The sequence below is a fragment of the Falco cherrug genome, chromosome 4 (genome assembly GCF_023634085.1).
Source record: "Falco cherrug isolate bFalChe1 chromosome 4, bFalChe1.pri, whole genome shotgun sequence".
NCBI lineage: Eukaryota > Metazoa > Chordata > Aves > Falconiformes > Falconidae > Falco > Falco cherrug.
In genome coordinates, this window is record NC_073700.1 from 29,089,273 (window position 1) to 29,104,786 (window position 15,514).

Consider the following 15,514-nt stretch of genomic DNA (forward strand, 5'->3'; position numbering starts at 1 on the left):
AGAAACCTTGCAGCCTAAAGCTGTGTGATGTCTATTTGATCTCTGTTTAATTTTGGTGGTTTATTTTGTCTTAAGGAAGGTGACTTTTTTCCTGTTTGCCTGTCCAGTAATGAGGCTGAGATGGGGTGTTTTTCAGGCTTGGTCTGAAAAGCTGTTCTTCCAAGGTAGAGGTTCCAGATTGGCAACCAAAGCCAAAAAGTGACATTTTTGTGGGTTTTCTGTTACAGTGTATCCTCTTTGCGCTCCTGGCAAGTCAAACAGTAGTGTTTATATATTAAAAGAAGGGGGAGAGGGTTGAGGGTCTCAACAGCTGCGCACTCTGGCTGCCCAGACGACATCTAAGCTGCCACACCGAACCACGAAGGTACTCTGTTGTAGTGTGTGTGTGACCAAAGGTAAAGCTTATGCACCTGAACAAGGCTAAACCAAACTCAAGATAAATACTGGAAGTGGTCTTGGGTGCTCAACTGGTGGGACTTTTGCTGGAGAGCAATTGGAGACGTTTGGGAGATGCCCAGAGTGAAGCAGCTTGTCCTAAGGTCTGGTGTGGGATAGAGCAGTATTTCCTTCGGTATAAAGGAGAAGAACATACATCCTTCGGTGTTGTCTGGCTCCCTTCTTGCTGGAAGTCTTCCGGTTTGAGGGGCTGGTACTGGGGAAGGGGCATGCACCAGTCATGCATGTGGGAACCACAGCAGGGAAGAAACTTGGATGCATTTGTGAGTGCAAAGTGGTAATTCTTTTACTTTCTCTAAAATGTCTTTTAACATAAAGCTCAGACTATGTAGTTTCCTCAGTAATAGCAACCTCCTCCCAAAAACCTACAGGAGAAGATATCTTGGGATCTTAATGTGCCCAACAAGCATTACACTGACTTTTCTCCCCAGTTGCCATTGTGCAGACATATCTCCCTTAATAAGACTTGACAAAATGAAGCTGGGGTTCATTTTTACTTCTGGAGTCATAATCAGCTTTGTGGTTTCCACCCAATAACTGCTGCATTGTTTTATGTGTTTCTGAAAGTGAAACTAGCGCCCAACAAAAAATGAAATTGTTCTGGCGGCTTTTGTTGTTGATGCAGCTGAAGTGCGAGGTGTAAAGCACGGATGGCAACCAGCAAGCAATTGCCGGTGGAGGGTCACTTGGCCTTCATCTTTGTGTAAGTATGTGTTTAAGGGTGTAAAGGGAAGAGAGTACTTCTCCATTTAATAAAAAAATGCATAAAAGCAAAATTACTGTTCCTGAATAAAATCCCTTCTGACTGCTCTTATTTTTGGATTGAACTTGTCTGCATTTTAAGCTCAGGAATTTGGATTATCTGATGGAAGAAACGTAGGGGTTTGTTAAGCAAACATAAACATGCAATGACTAAAAGGCCAAACGCATTCCTGATTTAAATTAAATTCTCAGCTTGCTAAGCATCGTTTTCCTGCAGATATGTAAGTCGGGTTGCGTGGAAAGGAGCACATTGGGTCACCTGGTATAACAGCGCATCGTGCATTTGCGGTGCCTGCACAGCGGCTTCCCGGACCACACGTGGGAGCCCAGGGCAGAGCTCCCGGAACACTGCCTGACTCTTGCCGGTTTGCTTCTGCCTTTTTTTTTTTTTTTTGTTTCCCCTCTCCTTTTGTCTGCTTTTAAAATGAGACATCTGTTCTTCTCCACTGTCTGCTGTCGTTGCCCATGTGCATCCCTCTCGGAAGTGGGAGAAAAACCCTTTAATCCTGACAGGGGAGATGGCAGTGGCCTTTGGTGTTTCCGGAGTTTTAAGGAAGTCGCTGAAGTTCCTCCTTGTTGACTCCACTCTGCAGAAATGTGACAGATGGGTCTTTGCCTTTTATGGCCAATAATGCTGGTTTCCCTTTGCAATAAAATCCTGGGTCAGAAGTGGAAGCGAGAAGTCAGGCAGGGGGAAGGGGCTGGTCTTACCCGCTCTGAATGGGTGGGGAGGTGATTTGCGACATGGTAAATTCTAGGCTAAAATAAACCAAGTTACAACATCTACCTGGAGGTGCTGGTTTTGTTTGCTTGAGGGGTGCCTTAGGTTCTCAGTCCTGTTGCTTAAGACAGCAACTAGGAATTGTGGCTCTCCTTCATTTCACAGGGAGAAGTTTATCTGCTCCAAACCCAAGATGGTTTCCAGATAGTCTGAGTCCAGGTGACTCTGAAGGACAATACCCACTCCTTTTGGTTATCACCTTCAGTCTTTTACACCAAGCAAGATCTGTTGGCCTCTTGGGGGGGGCTCTCTTGGCCTCTTGGGGATGTCTCAGTATAATTTTCTTTCTGAACCCTAAAGAGCAGTTTTCTGCAGCAACTGATACAGTCTTTGTCCCTGATGCATGGCACTGGCTCTCTCGTTAGCTGAGAGCAGGTAACGTCCCTCTGGGCGGTAATTTTTGATGGTGTTAGTAAGCCAAAAGCCAGCTTTGTCAGCCAATAACATCTTTTACAAATCATCCATGGCTGCAAAATACTTTTGAACCTTAAAAGTATTTTTCTAATAAGGTGAATCTCCTTTTTCTTGCTGCGAAGTGCTTCATATCCTGTTTCACGACATTAATGCAAATGGGTCATTTGGCAATCGGTTAAACGGCTCAGTTTTTGAGTGGTACAGCTTGTGTTTCTGCCCTGCAAAATCTGTTGGCTGATTGCTTTAGTTTCGGTTCATATTCAGCACTTGAGCTCTGAAACTGGGGGGAGTGGCGGGGGGGAGTGGGGAGTAACTGGCTAGGGATGTTGTGGTGTTCCCGGGATGTCCACGAGCCTCCTTCGCTTTCAGGAGCTGCTGACCTAAACAAAATGGTTCATTTACAGGCTCCCCGGCTCTTCCCTCGGGCAGGCAGCCGAAAAACCGTTCTTACCCTGGTCTGACTGGTTGTTATTTCCCTACCTGCACCTTTTGAACAAACAAATCGGACCTTTGAAGTGAGAGCAGTGGACATGGCCTTATGCATCCATCTCAGTATATTACAGATCTCGTGTTTAATTCCAGCCACCCCTCACCAGATCACTGCTTCCATTGTGGGTGTGCGGCTGGGGCTTCTGTTTTGGAGAAAGGTGTTTTGAAGATCTCCATTCCTTGGTGGTTGACTGTAGGAAGGGCAGCGGGGTTTGCTGACATGGAAAGCCTCTTCCCCAGGGTTGCTAACTGGTGAGTAGGAGCTAAACGCTTCCCCACTTGTTGGGGAAGCATTTTGGAAGTAGATTTCAGTAGCATCCGCATATTCTTCAACTCTGTTTTAACAATGATGTATTTGTGATCGCACTTTTGTTTTTTCCTTCCTCTCCTTGTCTTTACAATAGAAGTACCAAGAAAATAAGAATAGGATTTATGAGCTGCTCAGGGGCTGGGGAAATGGCCGAAAGCAGGCCTGTTTCTAAATACCTTCCTTGTGCTGCCAAAATTGTTGATTTAATCTTTCGGTATCCCACACTCTGCATTTTTGTCCGTGGTTCATACCCCTCTGAGGGTATCATACTTAATCCTTTTGGAGGAACTGCACATACAGCATAACTTAATAATCCACCCTTTTGATAAGGTAACCCCCAAAGCACCACTCTTGATCCTTACCTACGTTTGGCCATACCAAAGCGCTCCATCCTTGCAGTTCTTTTATATTTTTTTTTCTTGCCGTATGGGTGTAGGAAGAGGGAGATGGTCTGCGTGTGGTACAGGTGACCGGTGGACCCCCCCCCCCCCATCTTGCAACAGCAGCCGCTTTCCTCGGTGGCCTGAGGTGGTAGGATGGCTTTCCTTCTCCTGAACCAGCCAGGATTCTCCCCTCAAAACTGAGTTGACGTCGGCGATCCACTGTGAAATATTCCGGTTTGTTTTGTCATTGTGCTTGGGTGGTGGCAGAAATGACTGTTGCTACTTGGGAATGACTGCTGGGGCTCAGACGGATCCCTGGGGATGAGGTGGCTTGGACATTTTTTGGCTTTTATAGAAAACAGGCTTGTAACATCTCTGGTTTGTAGGCAAATAGTTGAGCACCTAAGCAAGCACACCGTTCTAGTGAAGCAGGGGGAAAAGAGGGGAACCGGTATTTGAGATCAGTGTTTGTAACAAAGGGAACTGCTTGCCTTGGGATTTCACAGCGCAGAGGGTTGCAGCGTGCACTTCCCATCTCGCAGCGATGGGCTGTCTTCTGCGCGATGCTGGGACCTCGAACACGTGTTCAAGACATTTTCTGTCTCTTTTTCCCTGCCTCTTGCCCAGTCTCACACGATTGTGAGGAAGCGAGCCTGTCTTGCTGGATTACCAGCTTTTGGTTCAGAGCTGGTGCAGGTGGAGAGGCTGCCCTTGGAATTACTAACTCAGTTTAGCTTCCAAGTCTGCAGGTCTGAGGTGGTTTTCCCCTTACTCCAAAACATTTCCAAGCCCCACATTTTTCTATGACTTTAAAAAAAAAAAATAATGGAAAGGGAATATATGATTGAAATGAAAATTAAATTACAGATTAAACAACTCTTCTAATTAGAAGACAAATGTGTCCTGAGCTACCCTCGTTTGGCAGGATATTGCAGCACCACTGCTATTAACCTGCCCGTCCTGCCTCAGGAGTTAAGGTGGCTGATCGGCTTTGGTCAAGATTAGACTGGTCTGAGGGTAAGCAGGCACTTTGGGTGGTGGCCTCAGGTGGCTGTATCCCCTCTGCCATGCTCCTTGGCGGGGCTGGTGTCTTTGCAGGGTGTGCACTGGGCATTCCTCTGTTATTTCCAAGCCTTGAGGCTGATACGATCCTGCCTGCAGAATACCCCTGTTGATGCACATGGTGCTGGTGCAGTAACCTGTGGGATGTGCCAGCGTGCCCCTGGCAAGGGCTGAAGCTAGTGATTCTCCCCCATTTGCAAGGTGTGCTTTGAGTAAGAAATACTTCTGATCGTTGCAGCCTGTGCCCCGATGGTTTTGGACATCACTTGTCTCACTGCATCTCCTTCCCGTGTCTGCCTGCTCCCTGTAGCCCTGGGGAGGCGTGTTACATCTACTAAAGCTGCAGGGCCAAACAGCCTTAGCAGGGCTTGAAAAACCACCCCAAGCTGCAGTTCTGAGCTTTCTTTGCCGCCTCTGCACCAAACAGAAACCCTGGCACAGCTGGTGTTAGGCTGGGCTGGTGGGTGCTTTAGGTGCAGGAGGGAATGGAAGCGTCATCTGGGAGCTCTGAAAGAGGAACTGGGGAGTTACTGGCACGTCTATTGCCCTGGTCAGCTTTCAGTACTTTGCTTTTATTTTGGTGGGTACTCATTTGCTTATATCTTTATTATCGTTATTATTATTTTGAACAGGCATCTGAATAGCTTTTGTGGCGCGGGAGGAAATTCAGTGGATATCTGCACTGGAGCTTCAGGTGTAAACTTCCATCACGCTGCACTTCTCAGTGGTTTTGTCTTTTTCAATTCCACACGGCGCTCTTTCTTGACGGGAAGTTTCAGCAGTCTGCTGGTACGGACCATGGGCTTTGGTTTTACCGCTAGCTTATTTTAGCATAGCAAATGAGCTGCAGATGACTCACTGTCACGTTGGTGAATTTGGAAGATGGAGGTTAGCAGTTCAGAGGGCCGTTTTCAGTTTATCTGCCATAAATACTATAGCTATAAATACTATAGTTGAAAGGCTTGTAGCTGTGGTTCGGTTCAGGGGCTGCAAAGCTCTCTTAGCGTCTGCACCGAGCTCTTGTGGCGAGCAGCAGGTACGAGGTAACTGTACCACATAGGCATTAAAACAATAAATCATCTGAACTTCTGAAGTTTCAAAGAGGCCAGGTATCGCTTTGCTTTAATTTTTCTTTATCCTAGCTAGTTCCCCAACATTTTGATTTATTTATTTTTGTTGTACTGTGGCCAGTTTAAAGCTAGGAGCACTTTACTTTGGGTTTTTCCCCTCGTTTGGGTTTAATTTCCCTAGCAAAGCAAGCTGTGCTTGCCCAGTTTCTGAAGCTGTATTTGTAACTAAACTAAAGCTATTTATCGGCATAGGTGCTCCGCTCAGACAGTTCACCTTTTCTCAACCCTTGCTGGTGTTATAATGACCTGGAGTGTTAACTTCTGCTGTAGGTCAAGAGTACAGTAAATTGGAAATGAAGTGCATTTAATGCTGGTAAATTACCATCAAAATTGCTATATTGCAGAGGCTCATTAAAAGCGGCTGTAGGAGTGTTAATAAACTGGGTCTGCACGCAACTGCTGATGGAGAAGAGGACATCTGTAACAGAGTTCCTCGTGCAATCCTTTTGTAATACAATAAAATCCGGGAGACGGTAGGGGGAGAGAGAACCACAAGAAAAATAGGACAGATCTGGAGGAGGCTTTCTCCAGTTCCTGCCACCCAAAGCCCTGGGAAGGGATTTGTGTCTTGGGGGTGGGTGGTGGTGACAGCATGGGGTGGGGAGGGAAGATGGGAAGATTTGTTTATCATGTGGTGATATAAGAGGGGAGTTTCAAAATGAACTTCAGTAATTGTTCCTTGTCTCAGTCTTACAATGCATCGTTAGCAGGTACCTCTGCAAATAAGATACCTTGCCTTTGTTACACCTTAACCTTCTTGATGTCCTTGGGTGCCACCCCTTGAGTGATCTTCCAGAGTTATCCTTTAAAAATCAGGTTGCTTGTCTTGAAATCTAAATCTCTTCCTCTCCTAAAGGTGTCTGTTGTTTCCACCAGCTCCATAGTTGCTGCCCGTGTTACTTAGCCCTGCTAGATTTCATCATGTAGAGCTGCAGCTCTTGGAAGCAGCATCCCTTTTAGGGTCAGATTGTGTGTAGGATTAAATGGATAACCTCATGGACCTCTCTGCTGAATGGGGTGAGGCAATCTGCATTGCAGGGAGAGGCAAGAGGGTCAGCTACCGAGTGCTTGGAACTAGTCTGCTAGTATTTAATTATTTACATTGGCTGGGAAGGCATATAGCTATTATCTGCAATCCAACACATCTAAAAACTGTGGTTAACAGCTACAGATGTGTTTCCAGTAACATGCACTGAATTCGTTTTAACTTTGGGCCCTATGACCTCAGGTATACTGATTTAGACAACATCCTCAGCATGAGGTCACAGGCTCTGTTTAACCTGGCTTTAAAAAGTGACCAAGCAGAGGTTTGCTCTGCCTGCACTGCAGGCTGGCTCAGGTTGGTGGGTGATCACCTCTGGGTAGGTCACAAAGCCAGTCCACCCTGGCCATATCCAAACTTCCCGGTGTGCTGAGCTGGAGAGGCACTGCGTGCGGTATCGGTCTGCTCAGGGCAGGGGACTAGCTTCTGAAAAACGTTACTTCAGTGGGGAAAGCTTATCCTTATGAGAAACACTTGTTTCTCAGTTCAGGGGAAGGGATCCCAGTGCGATGAACGTGTGATGCAAATACTCCAGTGCTCATCTATGCAACTGACCTTCTGAATGCATTCCTGACACCTCTGGAGCTTGAGAAGGAAATAGCTTTGAAACAGAACTCCTTCTTTCAAAACATCCCAAATAATGGAAAAACAAAAAACTTTTAACATTTCGTACGAGTTCAAATTAAATCATGACCCTACTCAGTGAAGGAGCTGTTTCTCTTACTCTAGTTGCACTATGGTACGTGAGCACGAGATCAGCGAGCGATTTCTCCTGCTAGCACAGTTTCCCCCTCTGAGCAGCTGTAGGGTGCCGTTGATGCTGAGCAGCACTTCTTGCGTGAAGCTGCAGGTATTTTTGCTCTCTAGGTCTCTAACCGCTGCATCCAAACCAGCAGTTGATCTGGCCTTTTAAAGTCAAGCTCTGGGGAGGGGAAAACCTTGCTTTGGTGTATGTTTTTCAGGAGCTTGTGAATTACAGATATGAGATAGTCGTCCTGACTTAGGCAAGCGTGGGGTGGGAGTTACCACATGTTTCTGGTTCTTAGATTCTAATGCAGATGACCCAAACTACCATGGGAACCAGCCTGCCAGCGTGTTTGTGGATGCAGAAGGGCATTTTGTATCTCCAGTGTCTTAAAGATGGGGAGGGAGTGCAATATGCTGAATTTAACAGGAACATGCGAAACAGGAGGCATTGGCTGTGGGGTCATTGCTTTTGGTCATGGGGTTTAATATATGGCCGTAGAAGCTTGAACCAACCCTCCCGGTGGGTGTTGGATATAAATGCATGTTTTCTTTATCCAGCTTCTAACTCTGCATCACTGGTTTCTCTTAGCTGCCGTCTCCTCCGTTCTGTGCCAGGGCCTGTGGTGTGGCTGGTGGCCGCTGAGCGGCAGCGCTGCCCGGGGAACAGCCGTGCTGGGGGAGCAGCGAGCCCACCCAGCGCCCACCTCCTCCCTCCCCAGTGCCCCTCCGCAGCATGGCGTTTGTTTCTCCATGCCGCCTGGATTTTGTGCCTTTGAGGTTGGTACCTGCCTCCTATGTCACCCGTGGCATGTGGCGATGCTGGCGGCTCCAGGAGCAGAAAGTACCGGGCGGTCAGGTACCTGCAGAGCTGTGAGCTCACTTCCCCATGCTGAGTGTTTGTACATCTCTAAAGAGGGGTCTATCACCAAAATGGATTGTCTCGGGCTGGATTATAGCCTCTTTATCCCAGCTTAACATTTAGAAAATCCCAGAAACAGCCCTGAAGGAGTTTGCTTATGAGAGCTTATCCATGCTTAAAGGTTGTATTCATTTAGCTACTTCTGCATCCATTTTTAGTTAAGGTCAGTGCAGCTGTATGGACAGTGGAGACTTTGTGGGGAGGAGGACTGTGTGGTTCTTTGTTTTCCCATTAACTCGTCTGGTTGGGAATTGCAGCCCTTTAATTAAACCAGTGCAGTACGGACTGGCCCTGAGGTGCTATTCTAAGACTCTTGCGTTCACATCTGCTTTTGGGTAAAACTTGGCCTGTTTGAGGTTAGCCTGCGCTATTGTGTGTCTAAAAGCAGGAAGAAGCAGGGAATCAATCACTGGGGCTCTGTCCCAGCGAGCATCGAAGGGATACGCAGCCTGCTTTACCTCCTTCTTGCTCCTAGCGGGGAGCGCAGCAGCCGACGTCCCCATGTGTGCCATCAGCGGAGACTGCTGGAGTGTGCAGCTGGCCCTTCCTGGGGGGACACGGGGAGCACACAGCACAGCAGCAACAGGATTTAATTAACCAGCATATGGAGAGCTAAGGCGAGCGCTGGACTCAGCTCAGAGCCACCACTGAGAGCTGGAGGGCGGTGACGACAGCCGGCTCCATTGCCTGTTGTTGTTGAAGTTGAGCCTCCCCACCTCCCTTTGCATTTTGCTCCATCAGTAAATGGCTTCGTGTAAACTCCTACAGAAGGAGCGGGCACGCAGGAATGCTGTGGGCAGTGGGTCTGTGATCTCTGTGTATCATCTGATGTTTTTGTCCATGTGGCATTCGTTTGGGTTGAAACCAGGAAAGCTGGTGCATCTGCACTGGCAGCAGTGTGTATAACAGCCTGGCTGGAGCCAAAAGGATATGGAGACTGGCAGGGAAAAGTTGATTGCTTGCGTTGGGTTTTTGTTTTTTTCCCCCCTGATAGATAAGCTGGACCTTGGAGATTTATTTTCTGTGGACAGTGGAGTGGAAAAAAAGTTTAAGCTGTGTTTGAAAACTGTGGCATCCATTGCAAGTACCAATAGAAGTACTGACGAAGGTGGTAGGTGGGTGTGAAACTCTCCCTTCTGCCTTCTTTAGGTGCTGGGACAATTAATAAGGACATCTAAGGATTGTGATGCTAAAAGTAAACTGGCCACCCTTAGCCAGGCTGGCCCTGTGCACAGAAAGCTGCGTATCCGCACTGCTGACCCTGGGAACAAAGGATCCTCCTGAACCCAAACATGTTTGTGTTAAGCCCGGCTGCTTCCTGGCAGGCAGCGAGAGGAAACGGAGCCACTACCTCTAACAGATGTACAGTGAGGAGATTACAGTGTGCGATTAAACACCCTCTCCATCACATCCTCCTCTCCGCCGGCCCAGCCCGGTGCATTAATGGACTCTCCCAGGCTGCCTGCCAAGCTTGGGCAGATGTAACAGGCAGCAGATACTTAATCTCCTGCATCCATGCCTGGTTTGGAGCCGTCTGCTAATGCCAAGGCTTCTGCAAACACACCGCCCTCGCACCGAAAGCTGCGTTAGCGGTACCTGCCTGCGAGGAGGAGCGGGCTGGGGAAAGGCAGGAGAAACGCATGGAATTCACGCTATCCAGAACTGATGAATTCAGCTGAAAAGCTGTTTAAAACAAAACGTGCTTTCCCACGTCATGTTCCCCTTACCTGAGCAGGCTAGGGTTTGCTAATGGACAAGGTGCTGAAAAGTTGGGAAGGGTATTTGTTTTGGTGGAGTGAGTTGCTTTTTGGCTGCTGCGCTTGGAGCAGAAGATCTCAGGGCTGGGAAGGATTCGTTCTCTGTTCGTGTGGGTTTTGGTGCCGCCTTACATTGTGGTAGCCAGTCTTAGTGCCAAGTGGTGCTCTTACAATAGACATAATCTAGGCTGGTTGCAAGAAATCAGCTATCCTACTGTCTGTTTAGGATAATTAACATGGTAACGGCAGAGTATGTTTCTTTATCAAACAAAAAGCTGCTTCTAAAATACAAGAACCCCCTGTGGAAAGTGTGAAGATCAGAATTGTCGCTACGTGAGATGTGCGAAACCCTCGTCAGCCGAGTTTGGATTCGACTAAAAGTAAAAATCTTTAAAAGTCACTTTTCTTCTCTCGAGCAAGAGCTGTGATCTCAGGCACTGGTGCAGTCGCCTTTGTCTGAACCAGGGGATTTCTCCCTGCCTCTGTGTGAAGGGGTCCAACGCGGGTTCCTGTAACTGCCAACAATGTGCCATTGTCTTGGGTAGAGCAAAGGGAGAAGTCGCATCGAGTTCTGCTAATGGCACATGTATCATCCATTTTTGCCCTGTCTCTGTTTTGGGGATGGCACTGCTCGGTCAGAGGCAGCACCAGGTGACACTCGGAGTTAGGAAGCCACGGGGACATCTCTTTGTGGGGTGCATTGGAACAGGCAGGCAGAGCTGCCTGTGGGTTTGCAGCTCCTCGTGGCCAACACGTCTTGGGAGGGATCCCAGAAATGTGCACAGCTGTGATGGCACTCGCTGTGCAGCAGTCACAGTAATGCAGAGAACTGGATACCTCCTATCTCATGCCATCCCAGTGCGCTTGGGAATCAGCATTGCCGTGCCTCTTCCCTATCTCCTTGCCCGCACAGAAATCCCTTTTCCCTAGTGTAGGAGACAACTGTTTGGCCAGTAACAGCAGCCTCAGCTCAAGGGAGGGCATTGTTTTTAAATAGCTGCAGCACACAAAGCAAGGATGGTGGCAGTAGCAAAAGGAATGACTTGGTACAAAAGTATAAGCGGTACCATCTGCTTCAGAAGGGCATCGTTTCTAATTCGGCAGCAAAGGAGGCTCCTGGAGTTAAGTAATTGGGAATAGTAGGCTCCTGGCTGGAAAATGTGCCAACCCTTCTGGCAAAAAGCTGCTAAATCTCTGTTGCTGGCATGTGAAAGTGGTTCGGTGTAGCAGGGCTCCAAAGACTGTCTTTTAACCCTTGATGTATTTAAAAACCCAAGACCTACGGCGCTTTTGATCTTGGAATGGCATGTGGCTGGGTGTTGAGAATAAAAGGGGAAGGTGGGTCCTCATCCAGGTCCATGAGCGGCTCAGAGTGTGATCCTCCCATGCCGATAACAGCCAGATGTGACCTGCCAACAAACACACACAAAGTGGTGCCTGTTTTAACAGCTTTAGCAGGAAGACACAGAGTATGATGAATGATTCATGAGGATCAATAGAACCAAGGCATTTACTGCCCCTGAAAACTAGAGCCTGCCTGCCAAAGGGTGCATTTGCAAGGTGAGTGATCACAAAATCCTCTTGCTGAGCTTTTGGGATGCAATCACACACTTGGCTCTCCTCATCCTACAGCCCTTACCCTGCAGTCTGCAAACATGTCCAGCTTAGCCAGCCAGCACGAGGAGTCTTTAATTCTCCAGATAAAAGCACAAGCTGTTACGCATCTCCCAGCAAGCACAAATACAAACAAGCCAACGTTTTGCAACCCCCTCCTAGGGATGGCTTCCTTGGAAGCTTTGGTCTTCATCCTGTTTGTCTGATTCATGATCAAAAACAGTGTTGCTGCCTGCGTGTGTTTTAAGCAGTTACTTCTATCATATCTCGTATAAACGTTCAATTTCTTCATTAAAATAAAATGAAGGTAACGTATTCAGACAAAATCTGTTGCTGCAGTTGTTGTTTTTCACTAATAGTGTGACCAGGGCTGGGCAAAGCTCTTTTGGGACCTTCTTTTGTGTGGAGGGGAAGAGGATGCTTCACAGCCATATGGGTTTTCCTGCCAGGGGGAGAAAGTTGGATTTAAAACCCTGAGCCCCAGCCATCCTGAAGATGAAACAGTTGGACTGTGAAATGTGTACTTTTTCCAAGTTTGATCTGGGTGTTTTTAAATCTTCCTCAAATTAAAGGAAAATCTCTTGTTTGACCCAAAACAAAATTATGTTTTCTTTGGCCAGCCAACGGAAAAAATCAACTTATCCCCAGCGTTAGTCCAAGTTCCCTTGCCAATAGTGCCTCCACGGCTCTCCGCTTCCACACAGCTTTACCAGGCTCGGATTAGAGCCTTGTTGCCAAAGAGTTTACAGGAACAGGCAAGTTCAGTCACTTGCTCTTAGTTCAGCTCTTCTGGTTAAATTAATAAATATTTGTTCATATCCCACATCTGGTTTAGGGACATTTGTCCACATCCTGTCTTTTTAAGCTGTTTACTCACATAAACTGCTTTAACTTTATTTTGTCAGGTTTTACAAAGCGTCATAGGGATTTGCTTGTATGCATGGTTGAAGCAGTTTTTGATGCAGCTGCGAAGTTTCCATCGTCTGCTGAGTTAGAAGCCCTTTCTAGAAAGGTGAATGGTTTTGGTCAGGAAACAGATGAACTGAATGTCCTTTAGCACCACATTTTCATCTCCGCCGTCTCCTCTGGGAAGTAACCGGTGAACCTGTTAGCTGTTCCGGGAGTTGGAGGTGAACTAGGATTTGTGGACTCTTTCTGTACCTGGGTTCTTGTGCCTTGGAAAACCCTTTGGCTCCCAGTATTTGATGCACCTATTCTGGTCTCCAGCGGAGGACAGACCTGCAGACCTCTATATACCGTATTGCCAGCCCCATCCTCAACTGAGACCCTCCAGCGTGGTGGGGGAAGAGATGGGAATTTTTCCAGTTCCTAATGCTGTTAGTGGTGTGCTGGGTCTTCTCTTCCTTTAATACTTGTTCTTCTCCTCAGGAGACGTGTCGGAAGTGCCAGGGGCTGTGGAAGGAGCACATGAACCTCACCTGCGAGCAGCTGGCTGAGAAGGATGACATCAAATACAGGACATCCATGTAAGTGAACTCCCTGACCAGGCAAGAATGGGGGGTAGATGAACTTGCCATAGCAGGACACTAGGCAATCTACTCCAGGGTGGAGGGGGTGAGAAACCCCTCTGTTCTTGCAACTAGCCGAGGCCCTTAAGTCTTGCTGGGTGTCACTACCTTCCATCAGGGAGGTCCTAGGGACGTCAAAGCTGAGGGGTCAGAAGGCTCCCAGGATGGGATTTCTTTCTGTGAAAGATCCTTGGTGGTGGATTCAGCTGGTAATTTAAGAGCGTGGGAGAGTTGTTACCAGAGCAGCCTGCTCCTCTGGCTAGCCCAGCGTCTCGCAGGCTGGCACCTGGTCCTTCTCTGAGGTGACAAACCCCCATTAGAGCTGCTGCTGGGGGGAGAAGGGAGGTGTCGCGCAGAGGCAAAGCAGTGTTGAGTCACAGTAAGTCATCATTGCCCTGTGAAAAATCTGGAATGGAGACAATGGGCGGTTTGCTCAGCTACTGCTTTCTGGCTTTGTGGGAGGGGATGTGTTTTCTTACAGAAACATGTCTCTGTTTCAAACAGGTTTGTAGGAATTGTTACAGAGCAGAGTCATATTTTGTAATACGCAGGTGTAAATCCCGAGTGTTTCCCATAAAACCTTTTCAGGGTTGATCTTCCTCATTGCTACAGTAAATGACAAAATTCTCTGCCTTTAAGAAAGAAGGGAAGGTTCATCCATGGAGCTGCATGTCCAGTGCAGTCAAATGGGACTTGCCCACATCACCCAGTCCTTTCCTGTCTGGTTCAGTCTCAGTCTGGCATGAGCAGAGGTTGGAAAGCTCCACACTGGAGGCTGAATGGCTGTTGCTTGCTCATTGCACAGTCCCTAATTCAGAAAAAAAATCTTTACAGATTTGATATGTCATTTTTTTTCTGCCACTTTTCCTCCCTCTCGCCTACAGGGAAAGAAACGAGTTTTCATGTCCCCTAATAAGGAAAAACTTAGCAGTTGCAAAACCGTTAGCAGAGCGTTGCTGCGGATAGAGGAGTCTAGCTGCCTGATGCAATGCGAGCTTCCTTTTGAAGCAGCGTGTAAGGAAAGGGAAGCACAGCTGGAGTTCAGGCCAAACTTCCTGCCTTGCTCCAAGTTTCCAAAAAAAAATCTGCATGAGCAGCATCCTGTTGAGTGGCGAAGGGAAGAGCAGCTGCAGCTCAGAGGAAAGTCAGTCTCAAGTTGGGTTGGGTTTTTTTTGGTGGTTTGGTTTTTTTTTTTTTTTTTCTATTCTTAGTGTATCTCCAAACGCCTGGATGCAGGTCAGGCCAGGTATAACTGCAAGGCAGCTGAAGTTTCCACCTCGCCGTCCCCCACTCCTCCGGTTGTGCTGACGGAGCAGTTGGTGGGGCTGTACCGTAGCCCGTTTTGCTGCTGTGATCCTCCTCAAAAATACCTCCCTGTCATCTCCCAAACATATGTTGATTTTGCAGGTCCGCTGGAGTAGCTGGGTGGAGATGCCTGGCTAAGGGAGACCATTCCCCACTGCCAGGTCAGCGCAGCCAGAGAACTGCGCTTCCCTCAATGAAAACACAGTCTCTTTACTCTTCTGTCATCAGATTTCACTTCTAGGTTGTGAATTAAATTGTAACGTGATCTCCAGCGGTCAGAAAATTGGCCCTTAGGATGACAACTTATATTCTTAAGTCTTTTAATTAAATGACTGAGGCTTTCCTCCATTTCTGTGCCAAAAGAGTATTGCTGTGAGCTGAGCCCTTGCACTGGAGCACGTGTTGCTGCCAGGATGTCTCCTGGGGACAAGGACCGTGCTTTGTCCTGGATTCCCATTTGCGCTCCATTAGGGTGAAACCCATCTCTTGAATCTAAAGCAAGAATCTCTGGAAAATGTATGTAGGGAATCTTAAGAGAAGAGGGAAAGCCCAGTCTCTGTGGGGAAAGGTGTGATTATTTTTCAGTTACTGATTTAAATTTAACAAAAACCAAATAAAGCTGGAGTGTAGCAGCCAGGGTTGGAGGAAAAAAAAAAAATTTAGTCGTGGCAACTTTGTAGCTGGAGCAACAGGCAAATATAAAACGAGCTAGCAGATGACAGCGGGAGGGTTTGCTTTTCCTGAACTTTTATCTCCGGAGCTGTATTTCTCCTCAGCCAAGTCAAGCATCCACATGCCCTTTGGCCCTTCAACT

At 47.5% G+C, this 15,514-nt stretch overlaps 1 protein-coding gene across 4 annotated transcripts in view; it reads left to right on the top strand.

Moving 5' to 3' along the window:
* Positions 1-15,514, top strand: part of RNF216 (ring finger protein 216) — an 80,991-nt gene that overhangs the window by 52,123 nt on the left and 13,354 nt on the right. For all 4 annotated transcript variants that reach the window (XM_055708288.1, XM_055708285.1, XM_055708286.1 and 1 more), the window contains exon 14: positions 13,256-13,353. In XM_055708288.1, coding sequence (XP_055564263.1) covers positions 13,256-13,353 — 98 coding nt within the window. The remainder of the gene's footprint in view (positions 1-13,255; positions 13,354-15,514) is intronic.